This window comes from Rhea americana, unplaced genomic scaffold (assembly GCF_003343005.1).
Source record: "Rhea americana isolate MKP2758 unplaced genomic scaffold, rheAme1 scaffold_190, whole genome shotgun sequence".
NCBI lineage: Eukaryota > Metazoa > Chordata > Aves > Rheiformes > Rheidae > Rhea > Rhea americana.
Genome location: NW_028186039.1, coordinates 1,603,521 through 1,625,352, shown reverse-complemented (window position 1 = coordinate 1,625,352; position 21,832 = coordinate 1,603,521). Strand labels below are relative to the sequence as shown.

At 37.7% G+C, this 21,832-nt stretch overlaps 1 protein-coding gene across 4 annotated transcripts in view; it reads right to left on the bottom strand.

The window, feature by feature from the left end:
• Nucleotides 1-21,832, bottom strand: part of UQCC1 (ubiquinol-cytochrome c reductase complex assembly factor 1) — a 53,686-nt gene that overhangs the window by 7,372 nt on the left and 24,482 nt on the right. For 2 of the 4 annotated variants that reach the window (XM_085302669.1, XM_085302670.1), the window contains exons 7-8: nt 18,454-18,562; nt 17,605-17,727 (exon numbers count right to left, since the gene is read on the bottom strand). In XM_085302669.1, coding sequence (XP_085158795.1) covers nt 17,605-17,727; nt 18,454-18,562 — 232 coding nt within the window. The remainder of the gene's footprint in view (nt 1-17,604; nt 17,728-18,453; nt 18,563-21,832) is intronic. The other 2 variants (XM_085302671.1, XM_085302672.1) reach the window with 1 other exon arrangement.

Sequence of the window (21,832 nt, the reverse complement as noted above, 5' to 3'; positions counted from 1 at the left end):
TCATTTCTACCCAACCATGCTCAAACTTTCTATGCATGTCAGAGATCGTGGGTTTTCTCAATAGAACATACTTCTAAATAAGCTGCCCTTCTACAGCTCTAATAAGGGGGAGCAGGTCTCATGTAACACACTCAATAAATTATCCTTCCATTTTTAAACAAACAAATTCCATGAGTTATTATATATTTGCCACGCACTTTTTATGACATAATAAAAATGTTACCTCAAGGATTACTTAACACATACTACAAATGTTACAGCAGGCAACTGCAAGGGGCAAAGAAAACAAATAGTCCCATTACAGAGACAAGTCCTGAACTATACATCCCTAGGGAAGCAGCTTTCTATACTAAAAACAACGAGCAGCAGCTTTAAGTTAATAAGAAATAGACTGACGAAGGAGATAACCAAGTTAAACAAACGTGGCAATAAATACACCTTAAAGACAAACAGTWTAAAATATAAAATATGACTTTGGGGATGAAGTAGTATCTTAGGCAGTAAAATTACTTTTAAAGAAATATTGTATTTTCTGAAAAATACAATCAGCATTGGTACAACTATTATTGAAAAAAATCCTTCTTTATAAAACAAGAAGAATGAGTAAATCCAAACGTGGGTTTGTTGGGAACGCTTCCTCTTTTCAAGCCTGTACATGTTCTTAGMACTGGCAAGCCCCACGATCTGGTTGGTCATGATTTTGCCGACTTCTCCCACTGTTCATTATTAAGTACAAAAGTTCTATTCCAAGTGAGTAATTGCTAATAACAAGAAAAAAACAATAACATCTGGAGTTTTCTAAGGACTTAGCCGCTTTGTCTTCTTTGGAAACAATCCATTGCAGAGCTGTCATCAGAATAATTTATATGCCATTGATACAGTAGAAAAAAATMCTAGTTAAAAACTAGAAATATGTTTTATTTGTACATTTCTCACACTTACCTTAAAAAAAGGGGGGGGGGAGGAATGTACAACTAACATCTTCCTTTTACATGTCACTACTTTCCATTGAAGGACTTCACAGTCCCACATTCTCCTTTTTAAGACTACAGYGCACACACTACATTCTTGTTATTATATTACAGTGAGAAACCCTAGCTTTAGTCCCAGTAAGTCAATATGCATTGCTGAACAGACAGCTGTTGAGGCTTATTGTTGTATCAGGCAATCTACCAACTCAGTTCTCAGTTAAGATTCTGCATTATAACAAAATTTCTAGGAAGACAAGAACACACTGCTTTATTGTATATGCTGGACATATATGCAACTGCCTTAGATATAAGCAAATTTTTAAGTGAAAGCTTCTATACAGTAAGTCTACATTCATCTTTTGCTTGGATTGAGAGTATGTTTTCACAGTGAATCTCCTCATCATCCCCTACTTACCATGCTCGGGTTTACATTTCAGAGAAGTCTCAGAGTGCACAAACTTGAAAGCCTGCTCTAATGCGCTCCACCTGCTAAAAGGCATTTGGTCCACAGGATCAGAACAGAGCCAGCACAGAGTAAAAATCATCCCTGTATAGCCAGGACATTGGATCCTCAACTGTTTCACTCAACAAATGTGCCTATTGGTCACACTACATGCTAGCATAGACATAGCCATGGTGACCACAGGCAACCCTATTTCAAGGGATTTTAACGAGTGTTTCTTGCTGTTATGGCTTTTGCTGCCATGTACTGCACCCTTAAGCTACTTTAACATATTCATCCATCCGTAGTCTATAAGGCCAGAAGGGACACTTTCAACCTCACCTTGCACAAGTACTAATCATTGAATTTCATGCAGTAATTCCTCTCTTTAGGCCATAAGTTATGGTTGAACTATATTTTTTATGAAGAGATTTCAGCCAGAAGAAATGATTAGATCATAGAATCTGACCCTCTGCATATCACAGACCATTACCTTTCACTGAGTTCTCTCTGTACTAAGCTCAATAAGTTGTGTTTGGCTAAAGCATATCACCCTCACAGTTGAACATGTGTATCTCATTTCATATTTGAATTTTCTGGCTTCAGTTTCCACCCTTTCATTCTCATTATACCATTCCTACAAGAATAAAAGGCTTCTTCTGTACACTTCATTTGCTCCTATATCTGTACTTAGTAAATGTGTCACAACAGTAATCTTTTCAAATTAAGATTAGGCTCTTTAAGATAATGTTTACACTAGGCACACTGATACACTACATCATCAGAGCACTCCTAGAGTGGTCAAAGCTGTAATAGCAAAGCAGCGTTTTATGCTGATACAGTAAAATGAGTTCATCTCTTGCGCAAAACAAGTTACTCAGGTATGAGTACACTTTTGTTATTATGACTGAGTCTACTCTGGGGACTTCTGTTAGCCACACTGCCATAAAGATGAATCATTCCTATTTACACTTTTGATTAATGGAGCATTCAATGTCAGCAGAAGTTCCTGTAGGAGATACAGGGCAAATCTTTCACCATAAAACATTTTTTGTCAGTCCTCAAACATTTGGGCTTTTTTCTGCTCCCTCTCCAAATATGCATTTGGAAAGAATGGTTTATATTATATCTATAAATAATATAACTATATATAGTTATATAAAGGCTTTTTAAGTGTTTGCTGCCCTTTTAATAAATGCACATGACATTAAGTGGGAAAGACTGCATACAGCCCTTTTATTTCCTTCAATAACATGACTATTACTTGCAGGACAGTAATTTTGAAAACGACAGAGACATGTAGCTAAAGATCAAAAAGATTAAATTAATATAAAGAATTAAAAGAAACTCTGTAGCAATGGGCCAAAAGCCTAGTTCCTCCAGGCATGTCACAAAGTTGTGTAACTGACAAAAATTCTGCAGAAAATATTTTTCCAATTTTTTTTTCAGTCTTCCATTAACCATTCTGTTACTTTGCCTGCAAACAAATCCAGCTAACTGACTTATAATCAGCTATACCTGTCATTCTCCATATACTTTTTAATTAAAGAATTTATCAAGAAGTTAATATTTTTAGAAATAAGTCATTTTGTAATGCCTCRGCTTGACACTTAACTTCAGAGCATGCTCTTTAAAATCACCATCAACATTCAGTGAAAACCTACAACATTGTATTAACCCAAACAAAAGCTAAATATATTTTAGTCTGTATCAGAACCAGTTCCTGCCAAAATCATCAATCCATAAAACCAACATGTTAAGGGGTAAAGACTTTTGTATGCTCTGCTACCTTCAAAACAACTGCACGACCATCAGTAATACTCTTTAGACCACATCGATTTCAAACTGACATAGAAACACAAGTTATATAGCATTGCATGCTTCAGGAAAAAAATAAAAATAAAAATAAAAAAACAATCATCACCCCTAGCTATCATGTATCATTAAAAGGAGGTATGTTTCTATTTTGCGGTCTATTAATTTGGAAACTCTGCCACGGTTAGAGCTGAAGATGCAGTGAAGGTCACAGTACAATCCTGACTATATGAAACGGATGAGGGCTCACTTTTAATTCTTGGTTCTTTTCAGCACAYGCTGGCACAGCTCTGACAACCTCTCCAGAAAAAGGTCATAGAAGGCAGGCAAAATTGCTGTGCTCTCTCTCTAGTGGTGTTGGTTCTCTGTAAGGGTAGGAAGCTGTGGTGGGTTTTTCCTGCAATGACTCTTTTAAGAAACTACTTGCTAAAAGCCTAAAATTGATCATTATAATATACCTGAGCACATCAGAAGCAAGAATTCTGTCTAAAAAGCTGGGAGGAAGTTACACRAGTTGAAAAGAGTTGAAAAGAACTATATGCCACGTGATATAATCTGTTCACGGAAACAGACTTAAGATAACTTAATAAAAATCAAGAGCCACAAAATCCTTGGGATTAGTATTAAACTAAATGGAACATATTAGATAACATTTAATATGTTTAATATTCAGGCAGAGCCCTGAAATATGGCATGAATTTTTGAAAAGCATTTCAGAAGATCCAAGGAAGTACGGACTGATAAGTTTGAGTTCCATTTCGAACAAATTAGTAGAAAATATAATAAAGGATAGAATTAACAATCTCAGATGTTTATGACCAGTAATATTCAGTGTTGATGAAGGTATTAGTAGTACACTTTAGGAAAAAACAAATCAAAATTAATATAACAATGTGCCTTTGTTTAGCAGCTACAGTTCAGGAAATTGATCTTAAGATTTTTTTTGTGCACAGATCTCTGAAAATGCCAGTTCAACACTCAAAGGCGAAAAAGGGAAATTAATATTAGAAATTATTATGAAAGGAATAGAAAACAAAACAGGAACCCTCTTCTGCCATAAACCCATAGTGTAGCCACATATAAATGCTGCATACCCTTATCTTTTCACCTCAGAACAGATACAGAAACTAGAATACCAAGTAAAAAGGTAATTAGAGATATTAGGACATACCAATAGGACATACAATTTAGGAAGGACTATAAGGAGGAAGACATGGTATCAAGTCAGGAGTGGTACAGAGTTGGTGAATAGSGAATTACCGTTCATTAACTCACAACACAAGAGCTAGAAAGCAGCCAATGAAACAACCCAATGGTACTTCAGAAATAAACAGAAGCACCTTCTCATGTAACACAATTAAGTTGTGGAAATAATTGTCACAGTGCATTAAAGAGCCAAAAATATGGATGAGTTCAGAAAGGGGCTACACAAATTCATACAGGATTGCTCTATTAGTAGCTATTAAATATGATGATTCCTGTGCAACTTTCATATTACTCATTAGTGAACACAGAAGAGATACAAGAAGACATGCTGATTCACATTTGTTCTGTTTCTTATGCTTTTTCCTGAAACACCTTTGATTATCATTAGAAACAATACACTGGATCTTCAGCTAACATGAGAATAATGACTGCTAAATACCTTCAGTTTCATTCACTTTTTGCCGAATTTTGCAGATATTGATTGGTGTCTCTGCTGTGCATCTCTTCCTGCCATGATTTGCAAAGAGACCACCGTAGCCCATTACATGACCCTGGATACCAGTTAGGTGCCTTTGCTGACTTGGTAAGAATTTCTACTGAAATAAACCACTGTGAAAGAAAATGCTGCCTTTAGCATAACTTTTAGTAATCCTATGGGAAGAGGATTATACAGAATACCTTATACAGAAATATYAGCAAGAAAGATCCTGCTCATACTAGCCATTCATCTTTACCTGGAGGGTGAATTTGGGACCAGAACCAGTTTCTATTAGCTAGGAACAGCAAGTCATCCAAACTAATCACTGCATCTGCTCTCTCAAAAAAACAAAAAGCAAACAAAGCTCTCTATTAAAAAAAAAGTTAATTTTATTTCATTTCCAAATGGGGTGACAACTGCTAGATTCCATACAATCATGGAGCCATGAACAAGGCTACTCCATGATGCTGATCTCTAGTACTGCTATAACCTTTACTCAGTGACTGAGGCAGGGACAAATGCAAATACTCACTCTCACCATCTAACTTTGAAATTTATTTCTGCTCTGTCTAACAGCCTGGTTTATTTCTGTTTGCTCCATCAGATTTCGCATTATTTTCTACCACAGTCCTGTTCATATATGACCTCTTTGACATCCTCCCATCAGTTCTACATTAGTCTAAAATTATAATTTGAAGTTACGTTGCTTTCACCTTCTACCAATATTCTACACCTTCTGGTTTCAATCACAAGCTGAGAAAAACCCGATTTCCCCAAGCTCTCCTCCTCCCCAGGGCTTCAAACACATGCATGCCACAGAACAGTTAACAGTTAAATATTTTCTTGCCAATATTTTAAGAGTGCAGAAGGTTCCAAATTGCTGGTAAAATAAACAATGCCAGACTGTGAAAACTCCTGCCTGCCATATACTCTGATGTTAACAAGAGTTTCTTTATTACTGTAACCTTTCAGAAGTGAACAAAAATTATTTCTCTACCCTACTTCTGCCCTCAAGTAAAAGGCAAAGGAGGAAAGCAAACCCTGAAAAAGCTGCACGGTAAGATACAGTGAGTTTTCCATCGTACTTCAGTTTTTCATTCAGATTTGATGCTTCTGTGAATAAACAAACTTCCAGAAGATCCTAAGTGAGTGGGCAACCGTTTTAAGGAGGCAAAAATTTCCTTTTACACTGCTTCCTGAATAACAAAGATTAAACCTACATATGAGCCACCTTCTCCTCTGCAAGTGAAAAATAAAGTAGGAAATACAACACARCAAATTTAGGATGCCCTGAATCGGACACTTTGTTTTCAAGTTTCTTGGCTCTGACCTCTTGGCGAGAGACCAAGACAAAGACCTATATCAATTATAGGGTCTCTGCCATCTCCTTTGTTTTAAAAATTGAATTTTCATAATGAATCTACAAACATGAGGAACTGCTAGCACTTTTAGCATTACCTAGACAAATTAATTGCTAATTCAGGTGACATCCCYTAAAACCACTGGTCCTTCGCAGACCTGCCAGCCTTCTGTTTTGCACAGACATTTGGAGTTAGGAAATCCATTCCCAGGCATCTGAAAACCAATCTAGATTACAGTATTACTCATTTTACATAAATCAAGATTGTACTCACTCAATTTCCTATCCACATTAGCTATATCTTYAGCTGAATCTCCCTCTTAATGTGCAGTCATCCTTGTGGCCACAAGAAGGCCAACTGAGCAATTTGAAAATTGCCTAATTGAACTGGCAAATAGATCTACTAGCAACAAATAGAGATCACTTTCTCTAAGACCAGACTTGTTATTTTGGTCATGTCTTTTTCATCTTTTGCATTATTTCCTGCCATTTGAATAYGGAAACCAAGGGGAGAAAAACATAACTGAAAAAGAATAGAAGAGAATAGAAACTGAATAGTACTGAAGAATTGAAGAGAATGGAAAGAATAAAATCTACTGAACTTCCCAAAACAGGAAAATAAACAGAAAAACAAAGTTTGTCTAGGTATGCACAAAAGCATTACGTAGAAATGTATGTAAAGAAAGAGCACTGAAATTACTGAATGCACTACATTTGCACTTCCTGATCATTATCATTTATTTTATTGCAGGAGTTGTTAGTACAAGCACTCAAAGATAAGGGCTTCATAAAGCTGGGAGTGTTTATAAACAGCTAAAATGGGCCAGAGAAGTCAGAAAATAAGGTAACAAAACAAACTGAGCTCAAACAGGGAAATATAAATGTGCGCAACCAACTTATCTAGCCAGGCTGCAAGACGTTCTAGTATTGGTATTATAAACATGAAGACATTGAGTCTGCAGTAGAATTTAAGAYCAGACTTTGAAGGAGCTCTACAACAAAAATGGCAAGGAACTGCTTGCAGCAGAAGCTGATCAAGACTGTCAATGCTGGCAGATTGCCATACACCCCCTGCACCATCCCCGAGTAAACAGACATTGTTCCCACTGGAGGCCACTGAATCATAAGAACTAGTGGAGACTGTCATGAGATGAAATGCCATAGCGAGTGACAARCCATGCAGATGATCCTAGCAGCAGATGTGGGAAGACACATAAGTGAGGACTAAGCCATAGAGAGAAAAGGATAAGACAGAAGGAAGATTAGTAACTGAGGAAAATGGTGAAAACCGAAAATGCGGATCTGGGAGTTAGAATGGGAAATAAGGTGCTCAGCTAGACAAATAAAAGAACTGAAGAAGAGAATGACTGGAAATGAAACAAACAGTCATGAAGATGTTTCAACATGCCAGAGTAGGTTTGAAGTAAGCAGACATTAAGAGGGAGCCTGAGCTTTCAGGCAAGGAACACAGGACCTTTGCAACAGGACACTGGTGTAGAGTGCGTAACCACAGAATCAGCAGAGAAGCATGGAAGGGGTGAAGAACAGGCACTGCTGGCACTGATGATTACAAAGGACTAGTCAAGTGGGAAAGAATAGAAGGGAATGGAGAGAGCTGGTGGTGTCAGAGTGACCTATGAGAAGGGCTGCCGCAAGGAAACAAAGAGAACTAGAAAAGCAGCAAAAGGAAAGGGTAGGCAGATAGACTGTTTACAAGAGGCAGGTGGGAGAAGTGTGTGATATACTGAGACAGGAGAAAGGAAGAACTCTCCCTGGRAAGGGAGAACATACAAGCTCTAGTGAATTCTTCTGGCATCTGCGTAACAAAAACAACCAAGGAGGAGAAAAATCATTCAGAATGGGTATGATGAGTTACAACAAAGAACAGAGGATCCTAAGTAACTGCCTGTACTACAAATAAATATCAAATTAGGCATACAGGAAAACAGTACTGTGTAACAGCCAACACAGAACAGCAACCAATAGGGAAATAAGCTTGTACATTCATGCACCTGACAGGAGGAAAATGTCAAGCAAGAAAAGCAATCAGCAGAGCAGCACCATGCTTCTCAAACAGCATAGCAGGACTGAGAGAGAACGAGAGTAATTTCCAAAGTTGCACAGATACTGCTGAAGTTTGATGAAGATCCCATTATTCTGAAAGCATTAGCTGTACCAAAGAGAAAACAGTCAAGATTTGCTCAGTAGCAAGAAATCTGTCTTCCTCTCCATGTGAACAATCATAGCAGCAAGGGCATCTCCTTCCTCTCCTCTCAACAATGATGGAAGATGCAAAGCCTCACTTGCATTTTGCTTTCAGAAATAAAACAAAGGAATAAAACAGTTATTAATCCTCTCACAAAATAACAGTTAGAAAACAGCTCAAGAATCAAGCAAACCTCAGTGATATTGTGCTATTTGTGCCCTGTGGAGATATTCCCAGAATATATCTATTCGTGCAAAATACAGGAATCACAACCATTCCTTAATTTAGCCAGAAAGAGTATTTGGAAGCTGGATGAATACAGGGGAATTAGGAGGGCCAAGAATAGCTGCATACTATTTTAATCAAAACTGCACGACATCAGTGCTGTTGGGTCTGCCAGAGACAAGAAAAGACAAAGAAAAGGAGAAGGGAATGAGCAACATCTCAAACAACTACAGCATTCCTGCACCATATCAGAATGTTAATTAATAATTATGTTATTGTCTTTCAAGATAGGCAAGTTTAAGGAAAACACAAGTTTAAGGAAAAGTTATTCATAATTGGAAATTTATAAATACAGAAGATTGTTTCTTCTTTTGTAGAAGAAACAAATGATACCATTGACATGCTATTGGCAGTGAAAAACACAAGCAACAATATGAGTAAGACACATCAGGAACAACATAAAACCTCCAATGATTTTAGCAGTTCCAATATTTTTCTGTGTTTAGGAAGGAACTTAACAATGCAGTCATCTTTTCACTGCTGCACCTTAGAGGTTATTAAAAAAAARGGGGGGGAAAAAAACGAACTACATGTGCAAGATGAGACACCTTGCTCCTCGCTCTCAAATTCTCAAAGACTTAAGCCAAGCAGATCTGCGGATGTCAGTTGAGGAATTCTGGGGAGAACTTTAAAGGACTAAGAAAATGATTATGTAAAAATGTCCAAAATATCTAGCATAACAATATATCACTTAGCTCTGCACAGAGTGTAGGCAAATCATGAACTGYATAATAAGTGATAAACAAAGCACTGACAGGAGCCCAGGGAACAGTCTGCTGAGCCTGGAGATTATGGCAAGTTCTATAAGGATCATTTGTCCTATTTCTACTGTCATCATCTGTACCATCAAAATAAAAACTATGCAGTCGTGCTATGCAGTTATTTCATTGTTCAACATCGGAATTTTGGCAACTAAACTACTTTCTGGAGATTTTGAGGAGCACAGGAGAGCACTTAAACCCTACAATCACTGTATGGCAAAATCAATTTTGGCACTTGAAATCCCCACATTGGTTTAGAATGAGGGGATAACGAGAAAGGTTTCCGGAAGAGGTGCTGTAAAGCAGCTTCCAGCGTACTTGCAGGTGCCAGAGGAAGACACAAAGTAGACCAAGAAGACTACCTTACAGTAACAGGTTCCAACACATCTGGGAAATTTAAATTGATTTTTGATGCCAGACTCCCTGGAAAATGGTGAAAAGAACTCAAACACATATTATACCTTGATTTCAACACAAGGTATCRTTGGCATGCACCAAACATACCTGTTCCAGAGAGACAGGCATGTTACTTCCATGGGCCCCAATTCTAGAACAACTTATTAAAAACAGAACATGAGAAAAGACTGCCATTTCAAAACTCTATGACCCAGTAAAGCTAAATTTATATCACAGTCTGTTCCAGACTTCTTCATGGTTTAGGTATTTTCAGGGTAAAATAATACACATGCATTTTCCTGTATATTTAAGTTACTAGGATTCCCATAACCAAATTAAACTACATCTACCCTAGAAGCAGTACCTGATATTCTCATACATTTATAAAATGACAAACTACTGGAAACTAGCTGTGAACTTTGGAGCTCTTCGAGAGAGGATCAAAAGCTGATGCACTATTTCTCTTCTGCTTGCATACGATGTTCTGTAACATGTAAATAGGGCTTCATATCATCAGAATGAAATTTTTATTTTGAGCATGCTGTTAAACCATTTCTTGGTGACACTCAGAAGTTGAGTTTAGGAAAAGCAGTCAAAATTAATGTCTAATAGACAAAGCAAGTGCAATCCCTCACCACAGACAAAACCTTCCAAGAAAAAAGTAAACTTTAAAAGCACATTCTCAGGTTCTGGTCAACTAAACTTGATCCTGAACCTGCACTTTTAACTTTCCTATTAAGGTCTCAATGACAGTGCCAATATCCAGGCCAAAACAGATACATAAGTKGATTTCAGAGCATCTCTGAGGGAAAAACATCCCCAAAAGACTGTTTTAATAGGACTTAAATACTCTGCAGCATAATTAACGGTTAATCATTTTGAATTTTTCATATACATTCCTGTACTTATGACAAATAAAATGTCAGAATCTCCTCTGAATCAAAAAACCTCCTAGATTATGCTGCTATCCCAGCATACTTTTCTACTCAAAATATAGCATTGATAAGTAGATGTAAATGATTCTACCAAGCTTCTGACTGAAGTTGTTTAGGCTTTCAGACATCCTCAGGGGGGTACTTTTCACCTCACCTAGGATATTTGGAAGCTAGGCATCCACTTTAAATTAGCCAATCAGGTTTCTTATCAGGCATGGAGAAAGACGAGCAGCTCCCAAAGGGCAACCCACCCTATCCTCAAGTGTACGTTGATCGGCCAGCTCTCCCTTTCCACGCTGCCGGCATTGCTTCAGCTCTGTTGGCCAGACCTTACACGGGTTGCTTTATCTTTTTAAAATGGGGAAGGGGGGCGGGGGAAACAGATGTATAGAATCCCTCCATTCAACAGGATTAGTTTTCTGCCTCTTCAGCAATGTAAGTGTCTCACAGAAGTGTCTTGTGAATGCTGGTGGTGGCACTAAGAATCAAAGAACTACCTCTCCTGGCAGCTGTTAATCAGCTCAGCATGTCTTTTTGAACCTGCATTAAGTAACTGGGATACACTGCTCTTCGGAACTCAGTAGACGAGACTGCTGGGTTAATCTAGGTGCCTTACTTTCACAGAGCTAAAGAAAGAGACCCTACAGCTGTGATTTCAAAAAAATGTAACCCTCCAGAAAGGGACAAATATCCACTGTGCATTCCCATGGGTCTGACATTCTTTTGTGCCAAGAAGGCTTGTCTTCAGGCCCACAGTATTTTAGACTCCMAACACAGATGTGTTGAGATACAATATATGGTTTCTCTACCTACAGAGTCAGCAATAAAGTTAAACCTCTATGCATGGATTAGTTTCTTGAGAGAGAAGAATCACCACTCTCTAAGAAAAAGACTGGAATTTGCCATGGTTCATACCAAAACTCCCACAGAAAAAGGACTTTCACRTTCACATAGATGTATTCTTCAGTAATTATTGCCCTGACAAGCAGAGCATGGGAGATACCTGGTAATAAAGCAAATCAAGTGAATATAGGCATTAGAGGGCTCATGCACTGTACAGAGAACTGCTGTAGCTTATTCGCTTGGCTTGTGCACTGTGGGAAAGACAACTATTTTAAAATAACAGCCATCTCACGAACTAGAGCTGCCAATATGGCATTTGATTTTACATAGCTGAGCTGGACCTGAGCTCATGAAGGCCTATCTATGGCCTAATTAATCATCAAATTACGTAAGTTACCTCTGGATAATTCAAATGTCACTCATTTGTGATGTTCTTTTTACAAAAATTTCACCTAAAACATGTCCTACAAAGCTTGGTAACATATCAAACAAAAAGAAAAAAAGCAGAAAAAACATACAGCAATTTTGAATATCACTACTTTATTAATTCCTAAAAGAGAATACTAAAAACTGTAAAGATTTGATAAATTGTTTTCTAAAAAGTCATTAATAACATCACAATGTTTTTCTCCTTAAAACAYAATAGTTAAGTTATACACTTCAAAAAATACAAAAAGTATCTGAAACAAAAACTAATCCTCTAGTTTTTTGATTTTCAACCGTGCCAAAATTCTCCTTTATCTTCTATTCCAACCCATTTCCTCAAACAAAATCACTACCTTCTCTATAATTTTCTGCTTCAGTATATTTTCCCCACCTCATACATAACTCTCTCACACGCTCCCTTGCCAGAATACTACATTTTCCTTCTGCCTCAACCCTCCCACCTTCTTCCATGATACCTAGTTCTTGTTCTGTGCATCCCAACTTTACTCCATGACTTCCATGAGATCAAAGAGACAAGCCTGAAAAGGATCCCCTGAATTTACAAGTGCAGTAGCTTCCCACTGTAGGTAACTCACCTACTACGGTTCAATTCATACAAAGATCTAGTTTCATCTTAAATTTTATCAATTTTGTGCCCTGTCCTCTCAGGGGCCTCTCATCTTAGAAATCTGTTCTAGAATCTCACTTGTCTAATTCTGATCATGATTTCCGAGTCCATAGTTAAAAGTTTCAAAATTTTTGTTCTCCAAAAGAAGGACTATAATTGAAGTGTACCAAATTAGGTAAGTGCAATAATATCAGATGTGAACATAAATTCCGACTCCCAGATTAATTTTTTAAAAATAGAATGTAGCTAGTGTGAGGCAAGATGATATTTTTAATCATCTTTTAATTGTGAAAGTATCAAGGCAGAAAGTTGTGTTCAAGTTTACAGAGCTAAATTATGCTCTCAGTTACACTGATGTGAACCATGTTATTGATTCTGATGGCGTTACTTCAGATGTTCACCAATGTAACTGAGAGCAAATTATGGGTCACTGTATATAAACAGCTCTGGCTAAAAGTATAACAAAGACTGTATTGTGCTATGCACAGCAGAGCCAATAAATGAATTCAAAAGACACCTAGATGTGTTCCTGGGAAAAAAAAGGGGGTGGGGAGGGGAAAGGGAAGGGGGAAGGGTCTGAGTGGTCTGGTGGGAAAACAGGAAAGTGGGATTAAGATAAATTAAAACAGGTTTGGCATGTTGGGCTTGACGGTCTCTCCTATTCTTATCATCTCTTTTGCAGTTTTTAGGACATATAATATAAAATGAATTATTTTGCACTGAAAAAGCCCTATTCATTTCAGAAGCACAATGCCACCACAACCTGCAAGACTCATCATTGTTAAAAAGAGTCTATAAGAAGTTACAGATAYGTGAAAAAAGCCTGAGGCATCTTTTTAAGACAACAGCCCATTTGTATCCAGAGTTATGAGTAGATTTTTGTATCAAGTCCCTATTGCAAGATATCAGCTGAAATCACATGCCAGGGAGCTCCAGAGTATATAGTCCTTCTGATCAAATCTGTAGCTTCATCTGAGTGTATAAAAAAAAAAACACACTCAAACTTATAATGCCTGCTTTTATATACACATAGTTGCTAAAACACAATATTCAGGTCAGTCAGGTTAATATTCAGGTTGCTAAAGAACTCTGGCAGGAAAACAAATAGGAGCAATTTCTGGTACTGACTGAATTCCCCTTCCAAACTGATTAAACAGCTGCCAGGTTGGACAGTATAAATCTATTCACTGAAAGCCACAAGGTGGAGATCTCTGGCAAAGCAGGATCGAAAGGAAGTCTTTTACCCAGCCTAATGTTACTATTAACACTTTGAGCCATTGCATCAAGCCAATTTTTCTGTTTGTTTTTGACGTTTGATAGAAATGTCACTAGTGGAAAAATTAAGTAAAGAGCACTGGTTAGCCACAGAACTGGACACACCTGGCTGCAAACCCACCAAAAGAAACTGACTTCATTAGTACTAGGGACAGCAGAGTAAAATTTATATCTGAAATATGCCTGCACTGGTAGAATTTGCTGAGGCCACAAGCTCTCTGTGTGTTTTTACAGCTGTGTCAAGTTTTGGTTTCTGACTCTTGCCGACATTCAGGAGTGCTGAAGGAGCTCAGGCTAACAGGTCCCAAAACTTTGTTGCTGAGATTTAGATTTCAGCAATTTTAACAACCAGTTTTTGAAATAATACAAAATCCAAATGGAGTTGGAGGTGATGCAAATTAGTAGTTAAAATGCTTTGCATTCCATCATTTTCTGCTCTGATGAATCTGTATATTTAAGAGCAAATGGCATATTCTAATAGACTATCGATATCMGTTCAGGAATATAATGTCCATTTTCTGCATCAAGTGTTTTAAATATTGCTAGATATGAAATTGGATTGAAAAAATGCAGTTCTTCCTGTTAACACATTAACCTAATTACATCCAACTAGCAAATTTCACACAGGTGCAAACACAGGAATGTACCAATCTGAGAGCTCAATATTGACCTTTGATAATCTGCAAGAGACCTAAAGCAGGGAATGGAATTGCCTAATCTCACGGGAGCCATGTAGTGATAACTCAGCACCCTGAAAGTATTCAGCATTTTCTATTCATTTGACTTACTTCCAAGAAAGGTTCAGATTCTGAAATTTGAAATCATCAACAGAGAAACATTAATATATTTTCCCTTCATCTGCTATTGCTACCTTGATGTATTTTAACTATCTTCTTTTGAAGGCAGAGTGGATGCTGGTTGCAGCATTAAATTGCTCAAAAATAAGGTGTTATACATATTCTGCAATCAGCTCACAAATCCTGTGTCTGAGTATGAGTGAAGCTAAAGCATTACCTCAACTCCGTTCTAAGTGAAACATTAAGGATAAATACATCAAGATTAATAAGCTGTGGCTAACACCTAGGGTAGGTGCCCTTTACCTATTTGTCACTTACAACTCTTTGTAGCTGCAAAAGCTGAGATATGAACAAGAAAGAGTTCAGTTAGAGGCCAYGAGTGCCAGGGGGAGAAAATTAAGTGAGGAGGAGTGAATAAACATGGAAGAAACAGGAAGTGCTCGTGCAGAAGCATCGATGAAGTGACAGATTACGTTAGGATTGCCAGCAGAGAGGAAGGTAAATACAGCAATGATTAGGAGCAAAGGAACCACTAATCTCTTCAAAGATCAATGTGTAAATTACTAACATAGGTTACAATATACAACAAATACTACCAGAAGAGACGGAAAAGTTCATCGCTCTTGAAAAACTAATGTCTGAAAAATGAGGATTCATTAAAAGGTGAAAAACAATCATTAAAAGATTAGGATGTACCTTTGTAAATACTACGGGGAAGAGAATAGTCCCAATTTCCAYGTTTATACTTTAGGAGAGTTCATTATGCTTTCTTACACACTGGCCTAGTTAGCAGTTACCTCAAGAGCTCGCTCACTCTCTCACAAGGAGACTCATTAAAATCAATGGGCCTCTGTGCAGTTGAACTGTATTAAATATACACAGAGATGTAACTGTTTGTGGGATCAAGCCCTTAAATGTGTACATGCTTTGTTTAAGCATCAGCTATTGCCACATAAAAGCTATGGTTAAGGCCGGGTTACAGTCAAAAACATATACTGGTAACAAAGTAAAATGCATTATAGAAATCATATTAATACAAATGAAGCATGCTAGCCTGGGAAATTTAAATTCAAGGATAAACGGAGAAGGTGTCTACCTTGACAAGATATGAAATGAAAGGCAACAACTTCAGATCTCCTTATAGTTGCATCATACAGTAACCACTAACAAGCATGGATTAACTTTTGAAGCTCCATTTTGGATAAACACATATATAAGGACACTTTTTACACTTCAGGGAATTTCTGATAGCAATGGAATGGTTTAATTCGCAAAACTAGAAAACCTGTGCTCACACAGTCAATTTTATCTTAGTTTTTTCCTTATATCGACTAGCCTTGGATGTTTTCCTGTAGTTTTCCTTGTAGGATTTGAGGCAGTGGCAGACAGTATAGAGAAGCAAAGCTGTTTTCTACCCTTATAAGCATGCAGAACTCCAAAGTGAAGCATGGTGCAAGACTGAGCTATATTAAGATGATTCAGTAGGCTTAAAAAAAATGTGTCAAAAATAACAGAGAAATTATTTCAAAACTTTTTCTTTTAAATCTTGTGAGAATCTCTTTTCCAAAGTAACATTCTCTGTGTGCATAGACGGAGTCAAAAGACTGCTGAAGACTTCTTCGTTTTTTTTTTTTTTTTTAATCAAGAGGAGCACATGTAAATTCACACCCGGAACAAGGATCTGAGTTGTCTCCAGTTGCTACAGAAACAGGGAACAACCACTGATGCAACAGGGAAGATGTAGGTAAAGATAAAAATTGAATAAAACAGAGTGTTTCTATATCTCTTTCCTCGGTATATTTTATTCCTAGTTTGACTGCTTAGCAGGTTTCTACCTCTTTTCTTAGGCAAAACTATGGTAAAAATGAAGTAAAGACCAAAACCTGAAGGCAAGGAAACACTGAGGAAAAAAAAATTGAAAAACAAAAATCAATACAAGGATTTTAGAATAGCTAGTTAATAAGGTGCAATGTTTGCCATTTGCCTTTCAAAATACATTTCTAGAGTGGTGCTCAGTTCCTTGACTCAGTGAATTGCTCATATATAACCTGCAGTCCACAAAGCAGCACAGTCTAAAACCTGCTGCATGAACTCTTACATCATTCTGTCTCCTAGGATGAAAAAAAAAAAAATGTAAAAACCTCTAGGAACAAACTGTACTATTAAGAAAGCCCTGTATTACTATTATCTAATTTGTCTAAGCTTACTCATGCTACCTCACAGCATCCTATGAGGACAGTAGAGATCCCTATATGCAAACTTATGACCTGCCTATTAACATAGCAAGAAATTGTAAGATGCCTAAATTTAGATTCAATCCAAAAGAAGATTAAGAGCATGACCTTAAAAGCAACTTGTTAACACAACAAAGCTAGGGGGAGAAAAAAAAAAGTTAAAGGAAGGTTAAAAAAAAAAAAGAAAAAGAAAAAAAAAAGTAGCAGCCACAATGGATGGAATAACTGAAGTCATACTAGAAGCAACACTCTACTACAGCACACAAAAGATATAATCAGAGATAAACCTCTTGAATTACCGATGTGACTTGATACCAAATCCTGACTCGCCAGTTAATTCCCTTGTTTGTCGCAAGAAAAGAACTCTAGTGCTGCTGCCTTTCTTTTGTGTATGTGGCTGACAACTAAGTTTTGATCATAAGACATTGTTGCTGTATGAAAATTGTCAGTTGTCTGACTGTCCTACTAATTTTAATCATGTACAAACCTCTCTCTAATCATTGCACAATTCTCTACTTTTTTCACAACACAGGAAATCTTTCCTACCCCTCTTTTCCCACTAGGAGTGTCCTGGAGATGGGCATCTTCAGCTGCACCACGTCCACTGTGATACTGTTGTGGTGAAACTATCACCTCCTTCCACTGCTTCTGCAGCGCCTTCTCTGAAGACTGTCACCAATACAAGGATGGAGACAGATAGTTATGACTTTAATGTCAGAAATAACCATTACAACTAACTAGTAGAACCTTGCTCATTGCACAGGCCAAAAAGACCCAGCCCTGTTCTTCCTTCAGATTCTCAAATGAACTATTCTTAGAATTACCCTTTCCTTACAATGCCTCTTTTGTGATCAATACTGGATATATCTAAGTAGTCAAAGTAAAAATTTAGCTAATGATTATTTACAGTCTTGTACAAATCTTTGTCTCTTCTCCCTTCTTTTACTAACAGTCTTAGATATACAGAAAACTCCAAGATCTGCTGGAATTACTTAAGTTGTGGTTATACACACATACATTTGGCACCAGTAACATTTCTCCCTACACCAGCTGCACATTGCCATCCACTAACACCAACTCTCTTGTAGCAGCATCACTATTTCTGCAATGACTTGGTGAACCCGGGTGGAAAACCGATTATTTCCAGTCAAATCAATGCACTGATCCAGATAGATCATGGTACAGTATCAGAAGAAAAAACTTAATGGGCTCAATAAAACAGTGAGACCAGGTAAGAATGGTCAAGAGTAAGGGCTACATATACCAGCTTAAGCTAATAAAAAATACACACACAGCTACAAATTAATTCTTAGGCTTTCTTCTAAGATATACAAAGTTACAAAAGCATCTGAATCATCAAAACAATCCAGACAATCAACACCGAAGATGACTTACCCCCATCACCTTACCACGCTGTTCAACATCCTCCCACATACAATGAACTATATAGCGACACATGTATTTTCCTGCTCGACCTTCCTGCTTCATTCGTACCAGACACATCCTGCAAGAACATAAACATGAGAGAAATCCATAGCTTCTAATTTTCTTTCAAATTTAAGCAGTAAATTAAATATTTCAGCTCATTTAAAAGTCCACTTATGGAACGTGTTTTTGTGATCAGGAAAAAAATAGCCCTCCCCCCGCCCAAACTGTCACAAACTTATCTATTCCGTATTAAAAAGCTGTATCCACCGGATTTTACCCAATTCAGCTATGGGGGAATGTCAGTGGGCTCTATTCTGGCTGATAGTAATCTAGTTAATTGGTATTCCACATTCTTAAGAACACGTCACCCTTTGGAGCAGGAATGAATGTCTTGTCCTAGGATGCAAACCAGCTGTAACTCAGCTTGGTATACTGGAGTGCTGAAAGAGTTTACACCAGTCAAGTTGCGAGAGCTAAAGAAAGTTACAGACTTCACCCGAATTCACATTAGCACGTCCTAAATTATTTTAGCTATGGAGTCTTTGGATACATGTCCAACCATTTGGCACAATCCCTACCTGCAGTGCACACTGGAAGAACTCACAAGTTTGTAAGTGCATTTGGGGATCTAAATAAGAATATCAGGTTGAATTGTTTCTCTGTTTGTTTGGTTTGGTTTTGTTTTAAACATTAAGACACTTGAATTTCATTGCTGCTGTTCGGGGGGGGGGAACAATTTATTTTGCCTCTTTTACTAGATCTATAAGCAGTATTAACCAAAATACAGGTTATTTCTTCACTGAGCTAAGACACCAGTCACATCACCAGCTCTATGTTCTCTACCTCACTAATCAGCCCTGCTCCTGTATCCTGAGTCAGAATGCCTGTCTTGTACCAATGGAGTTATTGTAGACAGTGTGGTGCTCAAATACTGGAGCTGAAAGAAGTCACTGCTCTGCCCAGAAGCATGCTACAGCTGGGAAACTTCCCACATAAAAGCTTCTTCTCACAGCTTATGCAAGAGCAAGAGTTTATTGCTGCAGGCCACTTTGAAGCAGTAACATAGTACCAATTGTGAACGTATCAGAAGAGTTAAAAGGTAAAAATGATGATTATATCTGTTCATTTCTTCAGTGAAAATAAGATCTGTGTCCCTGTAGGCACCAGAAGCATTTGGTGTGTTGTGGATGCCAGCTCAACAGGTAGAATCATAAACACTTGAAAACTGTCAGCTGAGCCAATTTGTAGAAGGAAAGAAACCAATCTTTTTGATGTATTTTTATCTAGTGTATTGATCAGTAAATAAAAGATATTTCTAACCAAGAAAAGAAGCAAATCTTATTCTCAAGGATGAATGACAGAGACAAAACAAACTGAAGGCACCAAAAATAGCATTAACTCTATATTCTTGTTTCTGAATAGAGTCATATATTCAAGTTCCATACAAGGGTCATTCATCTCAAACACCAAAATTAAGAGAAGAAAATCTCTTGGACTAGAATCTGATTTCTCACTAAAGGGCTTCTGAAAACAACATTGACCAAGTGAGAAGGAGTTCTGGAGTACCTGACCAAGTACAGGCCTTTCTCTGTAATATATTCTGCCTCATTTCTCACTTCTGCTTTCTGAAGCACACTGGATGCCCTGGCTCCAAGACAACATCATGCTGAAAAGCCTTGGGCACTTTGCAGAAAACTTGACACTTGTTCTAACACTTGGCAACAAAGCCCAATGAGAAAGATAGCTGGAAAGAGTGATCAGGCCTTGAAAAATTGTAGACGGACACTGGTTAAACCTTGCAAATCAAGACGAGAACTGGAAAGAAAGTCTTGCAAGAAGGACAAAAGGAAAATAGCAACAGCAAAAGAACGTAAGGAAAATGTTGAAGTGCCAACAGAACGAGTAGTAAGACAGTAGCAAGAAATTAATCTACCTGCATCTTGTTCACAGAAGATAAATGCTTTCTGCTAAAACAGTGGTCCAGAACTCAGAAGCCAGCTGTCCAGTTACCAGTCCTTCCATAAACCAAATGCACAACCAGCTTAAAACTGTGTCTCAATTCCATCAGTTTTAAAATCTTTGTTCCTCTAGTGTATTTATATAATTGAGCTGTATGGAAAGATTAATTAGGAAGTGTGAATGTATCCCAAATTTTTTCTCACACTTAGCAAGCTGGAGAGAAAAAGACTCAGTCTAGGAGACTAATTCTGGAGCAAAAAAAGAATTTTTGTACTTTACTTGCTGAATACACAAGCTTCGGGGAAAAAAAATTAAGAGTGGCTTGGCAAGAAACCCTGTGAGCATAAATACTGGTTCCCATCCAGTCTGTCTTCAGTGGTAGTGTACTAAGAGCAGAGAGGAGTACACAGACCAGCAGTTACAATTGGTCACTGATGAGCAGGAATGGAGTAGTGTTCAGACTAAAACTTGTTACCCTTGAAGCCTAAAAGGCAGCTCTGTGTTTGGATGCATAGTGCTGTCATAGAGCTGTTCTGCAGCAGCACGAGTGAGATCATGGAATTCTGCAGTTTATTTGAAAATTTGGTAGTTTGTTACTACACCTGCCGTCTGAGGTTTAAAAGACGCAGACTCTTTAAAGACTATAAACCTTCTAACTAGATCAAGTGTGAAACATTTTATCGTTTCACTGCAGAACCTGTTCTGTAATTTATTCAAATACTGACTCATCTTTGTCAAACCACCAAAGTAAAATTATTCCAACCTATCTTTAGAAAGCTGCCTACATGACATTGGTTATGCTGCATTTAAGCTATGCAAGGAGATTATGTTAGAAGAAAATTATATGAAAGGATGTGTGAAAAAGAACAGAAGCACCTCTGCCTCCACCCTTGTTAGACAAGCAGTGGCTGTTTCCCACAACAGCCCTCAGCTATAACTGTTTGTGTCAGTATTCCCACTCAGCACCAGACTGGCTTAAACATCAGGAGTACTAATTGATACTACCCTGTTTGACTCTACTGCAAAGTGCACTAGTGTTAGCGATCAAGGATGATGCATTCTGTCTCTAAAGGCAAAGTCTACTCTGAGCTTCCCACTATTCCCTAGACCTGGCCATTCATCCCTGCTTCTTCAGTTGTCCCAGTGCAAACACTTCCAGGGCTATCCTATACTAGATCAGAGAAATGACTCTAGCTTAACAATAAACGTATCAACAATAGTTGTAGAAGGGTGTGGTTTTATCCTGGTTAACTTAGATCATTCATGTATAGCCAGAAACTTTGGGACAGGAGGAGGATGCTCCTGAATTGACTTTGTCACCAGCTATACATTATGATACACACTTTTATGAATAATGGTGACTGAGAATAATAGTAAGGAGCAGAAC